General features: G+C 32.7%; 1 protein-coding gene across 1 annotated transcript; it reads right to left on the bottom strand.

Moving 5' to 3' along the window:
* Window positions 1–11,896: 11,896 nt before the first annotated feature.
* LOC139904364 (monolignol oxidoreductase AtBBE-like 15) lies at window positions 11,897–13,974 on the bottom strand. Its single transcript, XM_071886300.1, has one exon. The coding sequence runs from the start codon at window positions 13,942–13,944 to the stop codon at window positions 12,256–12,258; it is 1,689 nt and encodes a 562-aa protein (XP_071742401.1). The 5' UTR covers window positions 13,945–13,974; the 3' UTR covers window positions 11,897–12,255.
* Between the last annotated feature and the right edge of the window lie 281 nt (window positions 13,975–14,255).

The following is a 14,255-nucleotide window of genomic DNA, read 5'->3' on the forward strand; positions in this document are numbered from 1 at the left end:
GTCGCAAAATTCTAAAGCAACTAAATCTTAATCTAAAGAAAAAGCACTTAAGAGATTTTACGGCAAAGCCTAAAAATCTAAAAATAAAAATAACAACAGCAAAAACTATGACTAAAAACTAAGTACGAACGATAAAAATACGAAAATTACGCTAAAAACGATTAAAAGGTACAAAAATAGAAATAAGTTTAAAATTGATAAAAATATAATTTTTATAAAAATATAATTTTTATATTATATTATATTAAAGTATTAAGTTTTATATATAATAAAACTAAATATAAGTAAATATAAATTAAATAAACTTAAAACTTAAATATAATAATAATAATAAACTAGGGTTTATAAATAATAATAATATAATACACCGTATTAAATGCGAAAATAGGGTAAAACCTGGCCTGTCAGTTGACCTCATGCGACTCGCATGGGTTTAGGCAGGGAGTCATGCGAGTCGCATGACCTGTTTGGCCAGTTCAGATGATAGTTCAAATAAAGGTTCAATTCGTTTTATTTTATATTTATATTATATTTTCTGTTTTAATATATATAACATAAAATATATATAATTTAAATAAAAACTTAATATTTTTAAAACTAAAATAAAAAGAAAATACTTTATAATTTTATAAATATATAAAAAAAACTTAAAAATAGATTTAAAAATATATTTTTTTTTTCGGTTTTTAAAATTTTAAATTTTTTTTTTTTTTTTTAAGTTTTTTAATTTTTAGGATTTTATATTGTTTTTCTAAAAATAAAATATAAATATATTTATAAAATAAAAATATAGAGTTTTGCCGACTTCCCCGGCAGCGGCGCCAAAAACTTGATATGGTAGCACGGGGTTACGAAATAGTGTATATTTTTAATACGGAATGCTACAAAATTTAACAAGTTTTAATTAAATATTTACAAAATGGATATACCAAAACCTTGCTACAACACAATAGGCAGTGTACCTAGTCGCGAAGTAGTATAGTTTTTAGTAAGTCTGGTTCGTTCCACAGGGAGACGGGCTTATGAAACACTTTATTTTTATATAACAATATATAAATATAAATATAAAAAGGGGGGTTTTACCGTTTAATGACCGGTTTGTCGATTTTATATTTTAAAGTTACAATTAAAAGCTAATGCAAAATATTAAAAATAACTAAAAACTTAATTTAAAGAGTAAAGTAAATGACGATAATTAAAATGACAGAAATTAAAGTGCGAAAATTAAAAGTGCAATTAAATATGAAATAAAAGGAATTATGCTTATTTAAACTTCCATAATCATGATGTTCGGCGTATTAATTTTAGTTTTATGCCCATGGGTTAATTGTCCTTTGTCCTGGATTACTTAATATGTCCGTCTGGTTTTTGTCCATAACAGTCCATCAGTCATAAATATAAAGTGCGAGTGTCCTCGTCAAATTATTCTTATACCCGAAGTTAAATATTCCAACTAATTGGGGATTCGAATTGTAACAAGGTTTTAATACTTTGTTTAATGAATACACCAGGTTATCGACTGCGTGTAAACCAAGGTTTTACTACTTTGTTAACAATTACACCAATTACCCTTGAATGTAATTTCACCCCTGTTTTAATTATTCTAGTGGCTATTAATCCATTCCCGTGTCCGGTTAAATGAACGATTATTCGTACATATAAATACCCCGCCCATCGTGTCCGATCGAGTGTATATGGTAATTTATAGGGACGCCCAATTGTAAATCTTTATATTAACATTAACAAACTTTCATTTAGTTAAACAAATATAAAGCCCATTAATAGCCCATAGTCTAATTTCCACAAGTGTCGTTCTTTTGTCCAAACCTCAATTATGGTACAAAGCCCAATTACCCAATTTTAATAATTAGCCCAACATCATGATTACTTCGTCTCAAATAAGCATAATAATAACTTAGTTACGAGACATTAATTTAAAAAGGAGAACATAACTTACATTGAGTATTTATCGCGTAGTGTTACACGGACAGAATTTCGACTTCAAAAACCCGTAAAATAACCTTTACATAACCCGAACTAATCTAATATAACACTAATCTATACTATATATATATATATATATATATATATATATATATATATATATATATATATATATATATATATATATATATATATATATATATATATATATATATATATATTTATTATCTTATGGAGTATTATTATTATTATTTGTGTGTGTGGTCTGTAAAAACGAACGAAAACTGGCAAATTTATAGACCAGGCCTGATTCTGATCCTCATGCGACTCGCATGGGAAATAGCCTTCTGGCCATGCGAGTCGCATGGCCACCCTGGACAGCTCACATTGATTTGTCTCATAGCTTGCCGACATAATATTAAATATAAATAAAATATAAATAATTTTAATAATTATTTATATATTATATTATATTTATATGCATAGTAGACTAGATATTTTTGATCCGTTGCGTCGCGCGTTTCTTCTTGGCTCGGGTCCCGGTTCCGGATTTTCGGACGTCTTCGCGTATTATTTTATATCGTGTACTTTGCGTTCCGCAACTTGTACTCTTGTCATTTTTAGACGTCCTTCATAAATATTTTGAACCTTTTTGATTGAATCTTGTACATTTGAGCATTTTGGACCTTTTTGTCTTCAAATCTTCGTTTACGCCTTTTGTCTTCGCACTTATTAAATATAAACGAATATTACTTGAATATGGAACAATTACAACTAAAATCTTGTCTTTCTTGGGGGATAATGCTATGAAATATATGTTCCTTTTTAACCTTATCATGAAGCAACCTCCTGATTTCAAGAGTAAGAAGTTTCCCAAGCATGTCTTCAAGTTGAAGAAAGCTTTGTATGGTCTGAAGCAAGCTCCCAGAGCCTGGTATGATACTTTGTCAACATTTCTTCTAGAAAAGAAATTTTCTAGAGGGGCTATTGACAAAACTTTATTCATCAAAAAGGAGAAAGGTGATGTGTTACTTGTTCAAATTTATGTTGATGACATTATTTTTGGGTCTACTAATCCACTTTTGAGAAAATGGTTTTCAGACATAATGTCTAAAGAATATAGAATGAGTAATTTATGTATTCTAAACTATTTTCTTGGACTACAAATAAAGCAGAGTCATGAGGGTATTTTTATTAACCAAAGTAATTACATTTCTGATATGTTAACTAAATATGGTTTTAAAAATTACTCCTCTTTAAGAACTCCAATGAGTGTTTTTGAAAAACTTGATAAAGATGAGTCTGGAAAATCCACTTGTCAATCAACCTATAGAGGTATGATTGGATCTTTGTTATATTTAACTGCTAGTAGACCTGATATAATGTTTGCTACATGTCTTTGTGCACGTTACCAATCAGATCCTAGGGAGTCTCATTATAAAGCTGTGAAAAGAATTTTTAGGTACTTAAAAGGTACCCCTAACCTGGGTCTTTGGTACTCCAAAGACTCGGGGTTTGATCTAATTGGTTACACAGATGCAGACTATGCAGGTTGCAAATTAGACAGAAAGAGCACTTCTGGTGGATGTCAATTGCTAGGTGAAAAATTGGTCAGCTGGACTAGCAAAAAGCAGAATTCTGTGGCCACGTCCACTGCAGAAGCTGAATATGTTGCTGCAGGAAGTTGTTGTGCTCAATTACTATGGATGCAACATCAACTTTTGGATTTTGGGTTAACATTGACCAAAACTACAATAATATGTGATAATGAGAGTGCTATTGCTATTACTGAGAATTCAGTGTTTCACTCCAGAACCAAGCATATAGAGATCAGACATCATTTTATAAGAGATTGTGTTGAGAAGGGCAAAGTGGTCTTGAAGCATATTGGTACTAAAGATCAACTAGCAGATATTTTTACTAAAGCACTTCCTGAAGAAAGGCATTTTTATCTTCTTGAACAACTTGGGATGTTAAATCCATCTGTTGAAATGTTGTCAAGTGAAGATACTCTCTAAATTGTTGTTGTAAAAAAAAAATAAAAAAAAATAAAAAAAAATAGAGTCTGGATTACGTTGTTTTCAGAGTCTGGGTAACATCAAATTATTCAGAGTCTGGAAAGATTTACTCTCCTAGTGTATTTTTGTGTATATTTGTTTCCTTATTTAATTCTTAAAATATTTCTTTTCTTTAGTAAAAAGGGTTATTTTACAAGGGGGTAATCGGTAATTTATTTTGAGGGTTAAAAGTAAATTTTTGAAATTTTGTCAGGATATAAATACCCCTCCTCCTCTTCAAATCGGTTTTTATTCAAACCCTAATCCCTCTTTCGATCATCTTCCCTCAATTTTCAAAACCCTTTGTTTCATCAAACGTAATGGCTCGATCAAAGTACATTCTCTTCGTCCTTGTCCCCACAGCAAACATGATTCGTGCTACAGAGATTAAAGGTAATAAGGATGTTATGGTTTCTGCTAATAACCGAGTTGCTTGTGATTCAATTCTAGAGAATTTTCCTAACGAAGGATACGAGGAGTTGATTCAGTTTATGCATAATCATCCATTGAAGGACGCATTTTTCAAAACAACAACGATGTTTCCAGAATTGCTTGCTGAATTTTGGTATACATGTGTTGGTGACAGGGAGGTACGAACACTCACAGGCACATATCGTAATGGTAACAATACTCTTGTTCTTACTGAGAATCACTTGAGGTTAGCTTTGAATTTACCTATGCGTGACAATTTTGTTAGAACACCTTCTAAGTCTGTTGCAAGGTTAAGTTTTAATTTAGTTGGTCAACCGTTGACTGATTCAACTGTTAAGACTAGCATGTTTACACCTAGGTGGATGTTTATGTTATCTAATGTTATGAGAAGTTTGAGTTTTAAGAGTGGAAGTTTGACAGAGATCAATGATTTTGAAGCTTATTTGTTCCATGCCATAGTGACTGGGAGAAACATTGATTTTGCTCGCTTGTATTTTAATGAGTTGTTGGTGCTTACTGAGAAAACACCCAGGGATCACAATGTTCCTTTTATAAGGATTTTGAGTTTAATGATGGAACAAGCTATACATCTTGATTTATATGATGGGCTAAAGGTGTTGAGAATTTATGAGTATACAGCTTTTCCTGAATGCAGTTCAAGGATGTTTCATAACCATATTAACAATGATGCTGAAGTTGCTCTTACTCCAGCAATGCTGCAATGGGTCAACATTGGTCAACCTGACCAACCTGATCAACCTATAGCTCCTGAGCAATCAGGATCTGAAGGGGCATCTCCTGCAGGGTCTGAGCAATCAGGGTTTGCAGAAGATCACAACATTGATCAACCAATCATAGAGTCTGAGCAATCAGATTCTACCCCCCCTAGTTACTCCACCCCATGATGTTCAACAAACTGAGCAGGCTGAAGGGATGAATGAGGAAATCCCACTTAATTCAAACCCACCTTCTCCCACTGCTCTTGAACAAATTACTCCATCAACCAACCTTATGAGCTCACCAGCTCATAATGAGAATGTTCACATACTTGAAAACTTAGTTGTTTCAGCACCCATGGATTCACATCAAAAATCTATTAGGCAAGGTGCTACAAGTACAAATCCATCACCTCTGCTAGAGGTTGGTGAGGGGAGTGCTTTGACCCAACCTGAACCAACTAGGTTAGTAAGCTTGGATTCCCACATTACAGTTGCTGAGAAAACCCACTCAGTTAACTTAATTCAAGAAGTCCCAATCCTGGACTCATCAAACCAAATTCAAACTCCAGTTTCAATGGCTAAACCTACAGTTACCTCAGACACAAGTCTGCCACTCCTCTATCCAAATATCCAATCCTTACACTTGCTAGCACAGGCTGCCAATGTTTCATCCATGTCACAGGATGAAATACAGGTCTCAAACCCTTCTGTGTCCAGGGATCGCCCTACTTATCACCAGGAAGGTTGTGAGGACATGCAAACCTTACCCCTAACAATTGGCTCTACTTCACAGGCTGAGGCACCAGTCAATGTGGTTGGCCTGAATCAGGCTTTGACTACTATGACTAAGAAGTTTGATGACAAACTTTTGGGTGTGCAGTCACAAATTGATAAAATTAATCTTAACTTGAACAATAATTTGGTTTCTAGACATGAATTGATGGAGGTTAGGAGGATGATAGGGGATGTGCAGGGTTTGGGTGATTCTAGTGATGCAGTAAGTGTGACAACTATTGGTGACAGGTTGCATGTTTTGGAAAAGAAGATTAAGGAGTGTTTTAACAGGTTTTGCTTCAGATATTAAGTCACTCCAAGAACAACAAGCTGAGATCTGGAGGTTTTTATCTACTCTCTCTGTTGATGATGTCAAAAAGGGGGAGAAAAGGAAAAGGGTAGAAGGTGAAGAAGGTGAAGGTGTTAAGGGGGAGTCTTCAAAACGAGCTCAGGTTGAGGGGGAGCAACAGATTCAGGGGGAGGATGGTAATGATAGAATTGAAACTCAAGTGGTTGGTAGTAATGATGCTCAAATGGATGATGCTGAAGTGGTTATTGCTGTTAGAGGTGTTGACACTCAAAAGGATACTCAGGTGAATGCACAGGTGGTTTTTGCTAGTGATATTAAAACAGGTGCAGGTGCAGATGGTGTTCAAAGAAGTGGTGTTGGTAATGATCAAGAGAATGCTATTGTTGTTGCAGCAGCTGTGCAAGATAAGTTAAGGGCTCTGATGAACAAAAGGTTCAGGTTCAGAAGGTATGAGGGTGATGTGGTCAAGGTTGAGATTGTTAAATCAGAACTTGAAGGTGTAACTTTGTTGTTGACTATGACACATCTACCTGATAGTAGGTTAAGAGTGAAATTGAATCATATTGTTCGCTTAGGGTTCTGTGAATGGAAAGGTTTAGCTGTATGTATTCAAGAGTGTGAAGATGATCAAACTATTGTGAAAGAAGTTTTGAAGAAAGTTTGCAATTTGGTGCATCTAGTTTTTGAAGAAGGTTTTATAAGTTTGAAAGATTATGAAATATTTTGTGGGATGTTTGAGTTAGAGATGAAGGAGAGGAGAGTTAAAGGTCATGTAGAAAGGTATTCTGTTCCAGAACATCTAGAGTTTGTTGATGATAGTTATGTTGAGTATTTGGATGCTTTAATGTTCAAGACAACTGGTAACCAAAGAATGATGATGAGAACTGATCAATTTGAAGGAGCAGGTATTGAATTGTTGCTTGGCTTGTTGACTAGATGTGTGACAGAGCAGACTCACCCCTTCAGAGTTAAATTGGTGAAGCACTTGTATAGTAAGCTTTCTATGTTGAAGAATATCAGGTCTATGAAGAGCAAGTGCAAATTGATTGAAAGGGAGTATGCAAAACTGAAGGAATAGGTGAACAGGTGGTTTTGACATCATCAGATAGGGGGAGATTGTTGGAAAAATGATCAGATAAGTCAAAGTGTTTTGCAGGAGTTAGAGTCTGGAGTCCTAGAGTCTGAAGTTGCAGATTCTGATAAAGTCAACGTTTTGATTACTCGATGATTAAGCTATGGAAAATTCTGGAGATTTGTTTAAATATTAAGAAGATTGTGTTTTGATTCTGTGTTATCTCTAGAAGATAAACTTTGCATTGTTTAGAATATTTGTTAGTTTTAAGTTTATCTTTTCCTAAGTTTTAGTCAAGTAGTTTAGGAAACCAAATCTTCAAGATTTGGTTTAACTCTGTATAAATAGGGCTACGGTTTATCATTGTAAGGCACCATTTTGCACGATTAACATTGTCTTTCTTATATCTTCATATCGTGTTCTCTCAATTATTGTTCTTATAATTCATATTTACTATTCAATTAAGAGTCTGGTGTTCATAGTTCAAATACTGTGAACTTATAGGTGTATTCATCGATTAACCATCGGATGTGGACACAAACAAACCATTAATCGACTGACTTTTTAAACATGAACACTCTAAATTGGGATACTAAGCAAATGCTCAAGTGGTCTGACTAATGATATCATTAATTTGCTGCTTGTATAATCATCACAACATCCAAAAACGTGATTTTGGACTGTATTTGATTTGCTTAAAAAAAAAAAAAGACTGAACTTGTTAATATGTTTTTGACAAAGGAAATAACGATATGTCTAGGATAATACATACAACTAATGCGCTTTATTTCTTTGTCATTGAAGATTGTGTTGTAACTTATTTATTTTTTTTAAAAAAAATGAAAGAAAAAGAAAGCTACCGCATCACTTAATTTAACACATTAAAAAAACTTAAAATGGACAGATGGTGATTACTTGTGATGTATTTCATCTTTTTGTTGCCATTTTAAATTTGAAATCCAATCCAATCCCATTCAATAATTGAGAATCGAGTCAAACATGTTTGAAATTATGATACACCACACCAAAATGTAAACATTTCAGCCACGTTTGGTGAAGTCGATGGAACGTAATCCTGCCAAAGCACCAATTCTAAGGTTTGGGAAACTTATAAATTAGATTAATGTTATCATTACATTTGAGTTGTCATTAAATCCAAATAGACAAGTATGGACACCTTACCAACAATCTCCTCCCTAACAACACAAGAGATCCAGTTTATATAATTTAATCACATAAAACACTTTAAAAATACGACACCAGGATATATGCTTATCCACAATAACGTCTCAACTATGTAATATTTCACATTCTCACTTTCTTCAATAATCTTATTTCTGAGAAATGAATTTCTTTCCCCTCTATATTTAAATATGGGAATGGTAAACGTAACTCGAAGTGATATGTTGAAACATTTATCGTAAAGTATTAATTTTTCATATTATAACGTACTTTGCATACTTAAATTCAAGGATCAATTTATTCATGAAAATATATAATTTTAAACTGAAAATATAAATTTTCTAATTATTGCTTAACCATAACTTTTAGACTAATGTCACTACCCATTAAAATTATGGTCCAATCTACTAAGATTGTGGCTCAGTTAGGAGTTTTTCAACCCAAATTAAGGAAGACCCAAGAAGTATATCTCTAGAAGCTTCTCCTTAGTTCTTCCATTGAATGTTATGGAAACTCCATAGATATTTTTAAAATCATATACATGCTTGGAAGTTCTAGTACTTAGATCTTAGCCATTGATTTAAATTAATCTTCGTCATATATTTTGTGCTAGGAGTAATATATAAATAGGGGTGATCTCATTTGCCACAAGACACCTCAAAAATCTCTTTTATTCTCTCTTGTAAAGCTTTCTTAATCAATATATGTATTTTCTTCAATTTCCACTTATTCCCTAGTTTGTTCTCTTTTAGTTACTTGAATCACTAGAAGGTCCGAGTTAGGCCGACTTAGTAGAGACTAAGTGTCGCACGGTGAACTTATAGAGATAAGTCTGTGACAGTAGGTTATCATTTTTCTATTTATATTTATTATTATATCTATATCTATATATCTGTCATGTTTGTTATGATATTAAAACTTTTAATGAGGTGTTTACATGTTTTTCCTCAAATGTTACTATTTCACCGAGGGAACATTTAATATAGTATGTCGGTAAGATGACTAATGCAATTTATGTGTTTCGATTTTTATCTAAGAGAGAAAAGAAAAGAAATGGATGAAAAATTTAGCCTAAATTTCCTTCCTTTCAAATTAAAAAGATCCCATATCTTTTCTTTTCCCTTCTCTTCATTTCATTTTTCTTCTCTTTTAAAAAAACTCTGGAACACATTGTAATACTATACTAATTCCTTTCTTATACTTTTTTTAATTTAAGGTCATGATAATTAAGCCACTACACTAATCTATATAAGGCTCATTGAAACACCTTTAAATACAATCATATTCTGAAAATCAACAAGAGAACGATGTGTAAGCAATTTGTTTTTTGTATGATCTGTTATTGTACGTGTTTTGTTTCTTTGGATGCTTAAAGTGTAAATGTGTAGTGCCTTTATTCCATAAAAATAACGACTATATTTTATTTAAAATTTATTTGATTTCTTTGTTTATGGAATCACGTATAGTATCTATATATATTTCTATTAAAATTCTATTATGATGATTTCATTATTAGGCTAATTCCTTTATTAAGAAAAAATCAAAAAGAAAAAAAAATCTAAACCCTTAAAGTAATGTCATTAATCTAATTAATGACTAATTAAATTAAATCTACTTATTTATTTATTTCATGTTTTTTGGGAATTCCCTCTCACTAACTATTAATTATTATTATATAATTATTCAAATTCAAATATGAGTTCTATTTACGAGATTAATTACGTTCTATATGTATGCGAAATACACGTCTCAATAAAAGGTTCTAATGTAGACTTTTATGACAAGGAAAATAGTAATTGTAATGAAAATTGGAAGATGATGGTGGGAGAATAAATGTAGTTCATTTATTCCGACCAAGTTAAATACATCAATGTGTCTGTAAAACCAACGAGAAGTTTCTTAGTCGAAATCCGAAGGATCATTAAACTAAATGACTTTAGCGTATTAATTTACTTATTTACCTAAAATATACCTATTAAACTGTCTCGTTTAAACAAACCCGTAATTCCACGAGTCATTTCACTAGTTTTTAATAATTGCGTTTTGCTTTTAATCTACATTGTTGTTTTTATTAATTGCTTAAGTAACTAGTAATCTCATTCAAAGCAACGCTTTCACTCTACATTACTTCCAATTTAGCTATCATTATTGAATGGTTCATTTTGAGCAATAGCTTTTTTTTCTTTCAAAATTAAACTAACGAAAATTTTCAAATCGACACATTTTTTTCCCGTTAACTATTGAGGGCATGTCCTCTTAATAGCTAATTTCCTTTTCTTTTTCTTTTTTACTAGTCTTCATAGTATTTAAAAGAAATTCTAACAATATCACTACTAGAAAAATGGCTTTTTCCGTAGGCCCTTTTTTGCCGACGACAACATGTTGTCGGCTATATCTCACAAAACAACAAAAAACATGTTATAGATAGATTTTTCGTCGGATTTTTGACTAAAGATATACGACGACCTGTCGCCGAAGGGTCTTCGACAATACTTATATAATTTCTTTTTATTTTTATTTTTCTATTTTGGCATCAAATAGAAAAAAATTTCCACTAAATATTTCTGCTGACGTCTTTTATGTGAAATAATTTTATTTTTCATCTATCTATTTCTTTAAAGTAGTATGATCTTTTCTTAATCTAATTTTGAAGTATATATTTCCACAACTTTATTATGAGTGAAGTTGTCTTTAAGTATGAGCAAAATACAACCGCATAAAACTCAAAATTTTAGAGAGATTCAAAATTTTAGAAGGAATATGTATGTGACAAATCTCACGTCCATAGGACATAGATCCGCGATTCAACAACTACTCGTATTTATGATGACTAGTACAACACATTTATGAGTTGATTGATTTGATCTGTTATTAAAACGTGTATTTCGGTTTAGAGCAAGGTACGTAGCAAAAGTAATAAGATTATGGTACTGACTCTTAAGGCCGTCATGTTAATTTTAAATACCATGTTCAATAAATAGAAACATACCCTTTATATATGAATGTTTTTCGTATATATAAGAATAAGTTTAATTATACTGAAAATTGTAATAACAACTAGTATCAATAAAAAAACGGTTACAAAAAATGTAATATTTTTAAAATCTTATAAATAAATATACCATACCATAAATATATATTGTTGGATTATATATTTGAACTTCTTTGTACAATTGCACACTTTTGCACTCTAACTCTTCTTCTAGGCCAAATTAAAATCATCAAATCTGGTGACTCATATAATCAGAAAAAAGTAAAAGGAGAAAAGTAGGAATAAAAAGACAATTTATAATTTTTGAGGATATATAAGCATAATATTAATCTTAATTAATCATCTCTAGCTTCAATCAAGTGATAACTTTAAGATCTTATTCTGATATTGAAATGATAATAAATGTATTACAAAACATATCCAATTACTAGAAAACATCTATGTTAGTTCAACAACCATCAGTATATATTGGTGATCACACACACAAATCTCCATTATACCACGCCTATTTAGTTGAATATGCAACATGTATCAAGAAAGCGAGCATAATACCAGTCACATCATTAACCAATAATAACAGTGTTGCACATCATCAAATTTTACAAATATTATTAATTCTCAAAGTCTTATCCTAAAAATATATAATCACTACGACAAGCACACTCACTCTTGAACATGACAAATATATTCCATAAATAATACTACGTATAACTTTAGCTTATTCCACCATACTGCTCCATACTTCTTTATCCCAATCCTTTTTAATTAATTAATTAATGGTGGATTTTCTTTTTACCCTTTCCCCTCTTCCAATGTTTGAATCTTTGAATGTTACCTTTTAAGGGTAAAACTGGGATACTCTGTTCATGCTTGAAGAAATTATCAGGATCAAACTCAGTTTTAATCTTCACCAACCTATTGAAGTTGTCCTTGAAATACCTTGTCCCCCATGAACTTGCTTTCACAAAACTTGTGTCACTACCATCTTTATCATTCATTCCAAGATCAAGATCTCTATAGTTTACATAAGCTTGTCTTGGAAACATGGAAACATATTGAGCCATATAATTATACAGCTTCCTAATCCAATCAACATGTTTGTTCATGACTTCTTTTTCAGGGTTCATCCAACTACTGACATACTGTATCTTGAAAAGTATACCATTTCTATGAGGAAATGGAATTGATGATTCTGGAATCCTAGCCATCATCCCACCGTACGGATTCCATATCATTAATGGACTTTCTTCTTCCAAGAATCTTTCCCAGATTCCTTCTAATCCCTTTTCTGGAATTGGTTTCGTTACAAAATCTGATTTTGCCTTAAAGTAGTTCAAGAAAGCAGGTTTCGCGGCAAGTAGAACGCTTGTCGGAACGGTTCTGGGGTAACCGGCGATGAACAGGACGGATTCCAACCAAGTCATTTCAAAGCAATCTTCTTTTTTCAAACCCAATTCAGGGAAGTTTTGTTGCATGATTTCTTGAAGTTTACCCACATCTCCAAGAAACAGGGCATTGTAAGTTGTACTTATTGTTCTTTGAGTTGTGTTTGGTACACTTGAGGTTGAAATCATAACCCTAATGAAAAGATCATCATCAAGTTTGTCAGCTGCAACTTGTTGCCACTTGTAAAGTATACTGGTGGCACCTTCTTCTAATGTCCTTCCGACATTAAAAGTCGTGACGGTTTCAGGGACAGGGACGAGTTTTAGTTTCCAAGAAACTATAACTCCGTAACTGCCCCCGCCACCTCCACGAATAGCCCAAAAAACATCTTCACCCATTGCTTTTCGATCCAAAATTCGACCATTTGCATCAATGATCTTCGCATCGAGCGCATTGTCGGCAGCTAGACCGTATTTTCTCATCATGGAACCATACGCACCACCCGTGATGTGACCACCAACTCCTAGACTGGTGCATAGACCAGCTGGGATCCCATGAGTCTTGCTTTTCTCTGCAACTCGATAGTAAAGCTCGCCAACGGTTGCACCAGCTTCAACCCAAACCGAATTATCTTCAAGGTTAACGTCAATGGCACGTAGTTTGGCTAAGTCTATAACGACGTAAGGAGGGTCCATAACGGATGTATAAGAGAGCCCTTCATAATCATGGCCTCCACTTCTAAACCTAAGCTGAACTCCCAGCTTTTTGGCACATACAACCGCAGTTTGGATATGGGTTTCCTGTAATGGAGTGAAAATAAGCTCAGGTTTAGCTGCATAGGAGGCGACGCACCGGAGATTTTGGGCGGTTGAGTTTAAAATGGGTATGAAAGAAGTGTTGTTTGGGGTGAAAAATAAGTTGGGAAGTTGAGTGAAAGATTGCGTATCAAGCTGAGAAAGACATTGATGGAAGCTATCTTGAATTGGATTTGAAGAACAAAAGATTGAAAGTGATGCTAGCAGCAAGAGTAGAAGCACGAGTGTGTTTGAAAAGTAGCAACTCATTTTGAGATTCATAAAGTTTATTAGTATTAATTGATCAGTTTGTTTAATTTGTGATGTTTTGAGAATAAGAGGCCGGGGTCATATATTTATATGGAAAGGGGTTGATGAAATTAATTAATGGGGTTATCATTGATGACCAAATATGTGATCTATTGCAAATGTCATAATCCGGAAGTTGAAAAACATTAAATTGGGTCTTAATTTGGCATGACTTTTAAACATTTTGGTCACATTTGACTGCTCATGCAGTGAATTTTATTTTTCTAGAAAATAAATTCCTAGGAAGCACTGCAAGCTGTTATATATTTTGGCTAAAGGACGTT

The sequence above is a fragment of the Rutidosis leptorrhynchoides genome, chromosome 4, assembly GCF_046630445.1.
Source record: "Rutidosis leptorrhynchoides isolate AG116_Rl617_1_P2 chromosome 4, CSIRO_AGI_Rlap_v1, whole genome shotgun sequence".
Lineage (NCBI taxonomy): Eukaryota > Viridiplantae > Streptophyta > Magnoliopsida > Asterales > Asteraceae > Rutidosis > Rutidosis leptorrhynchoides.

Excerpts from the sequence above, each read along its gene's own strand:
- LOC139904364 (XM_071886300.1), bottom strand. The coding sequence starts at position 13,944 with ATGAATCTCAAAATGAGTTGCTACTTTTCAAACACACTCGTGCTTCTA.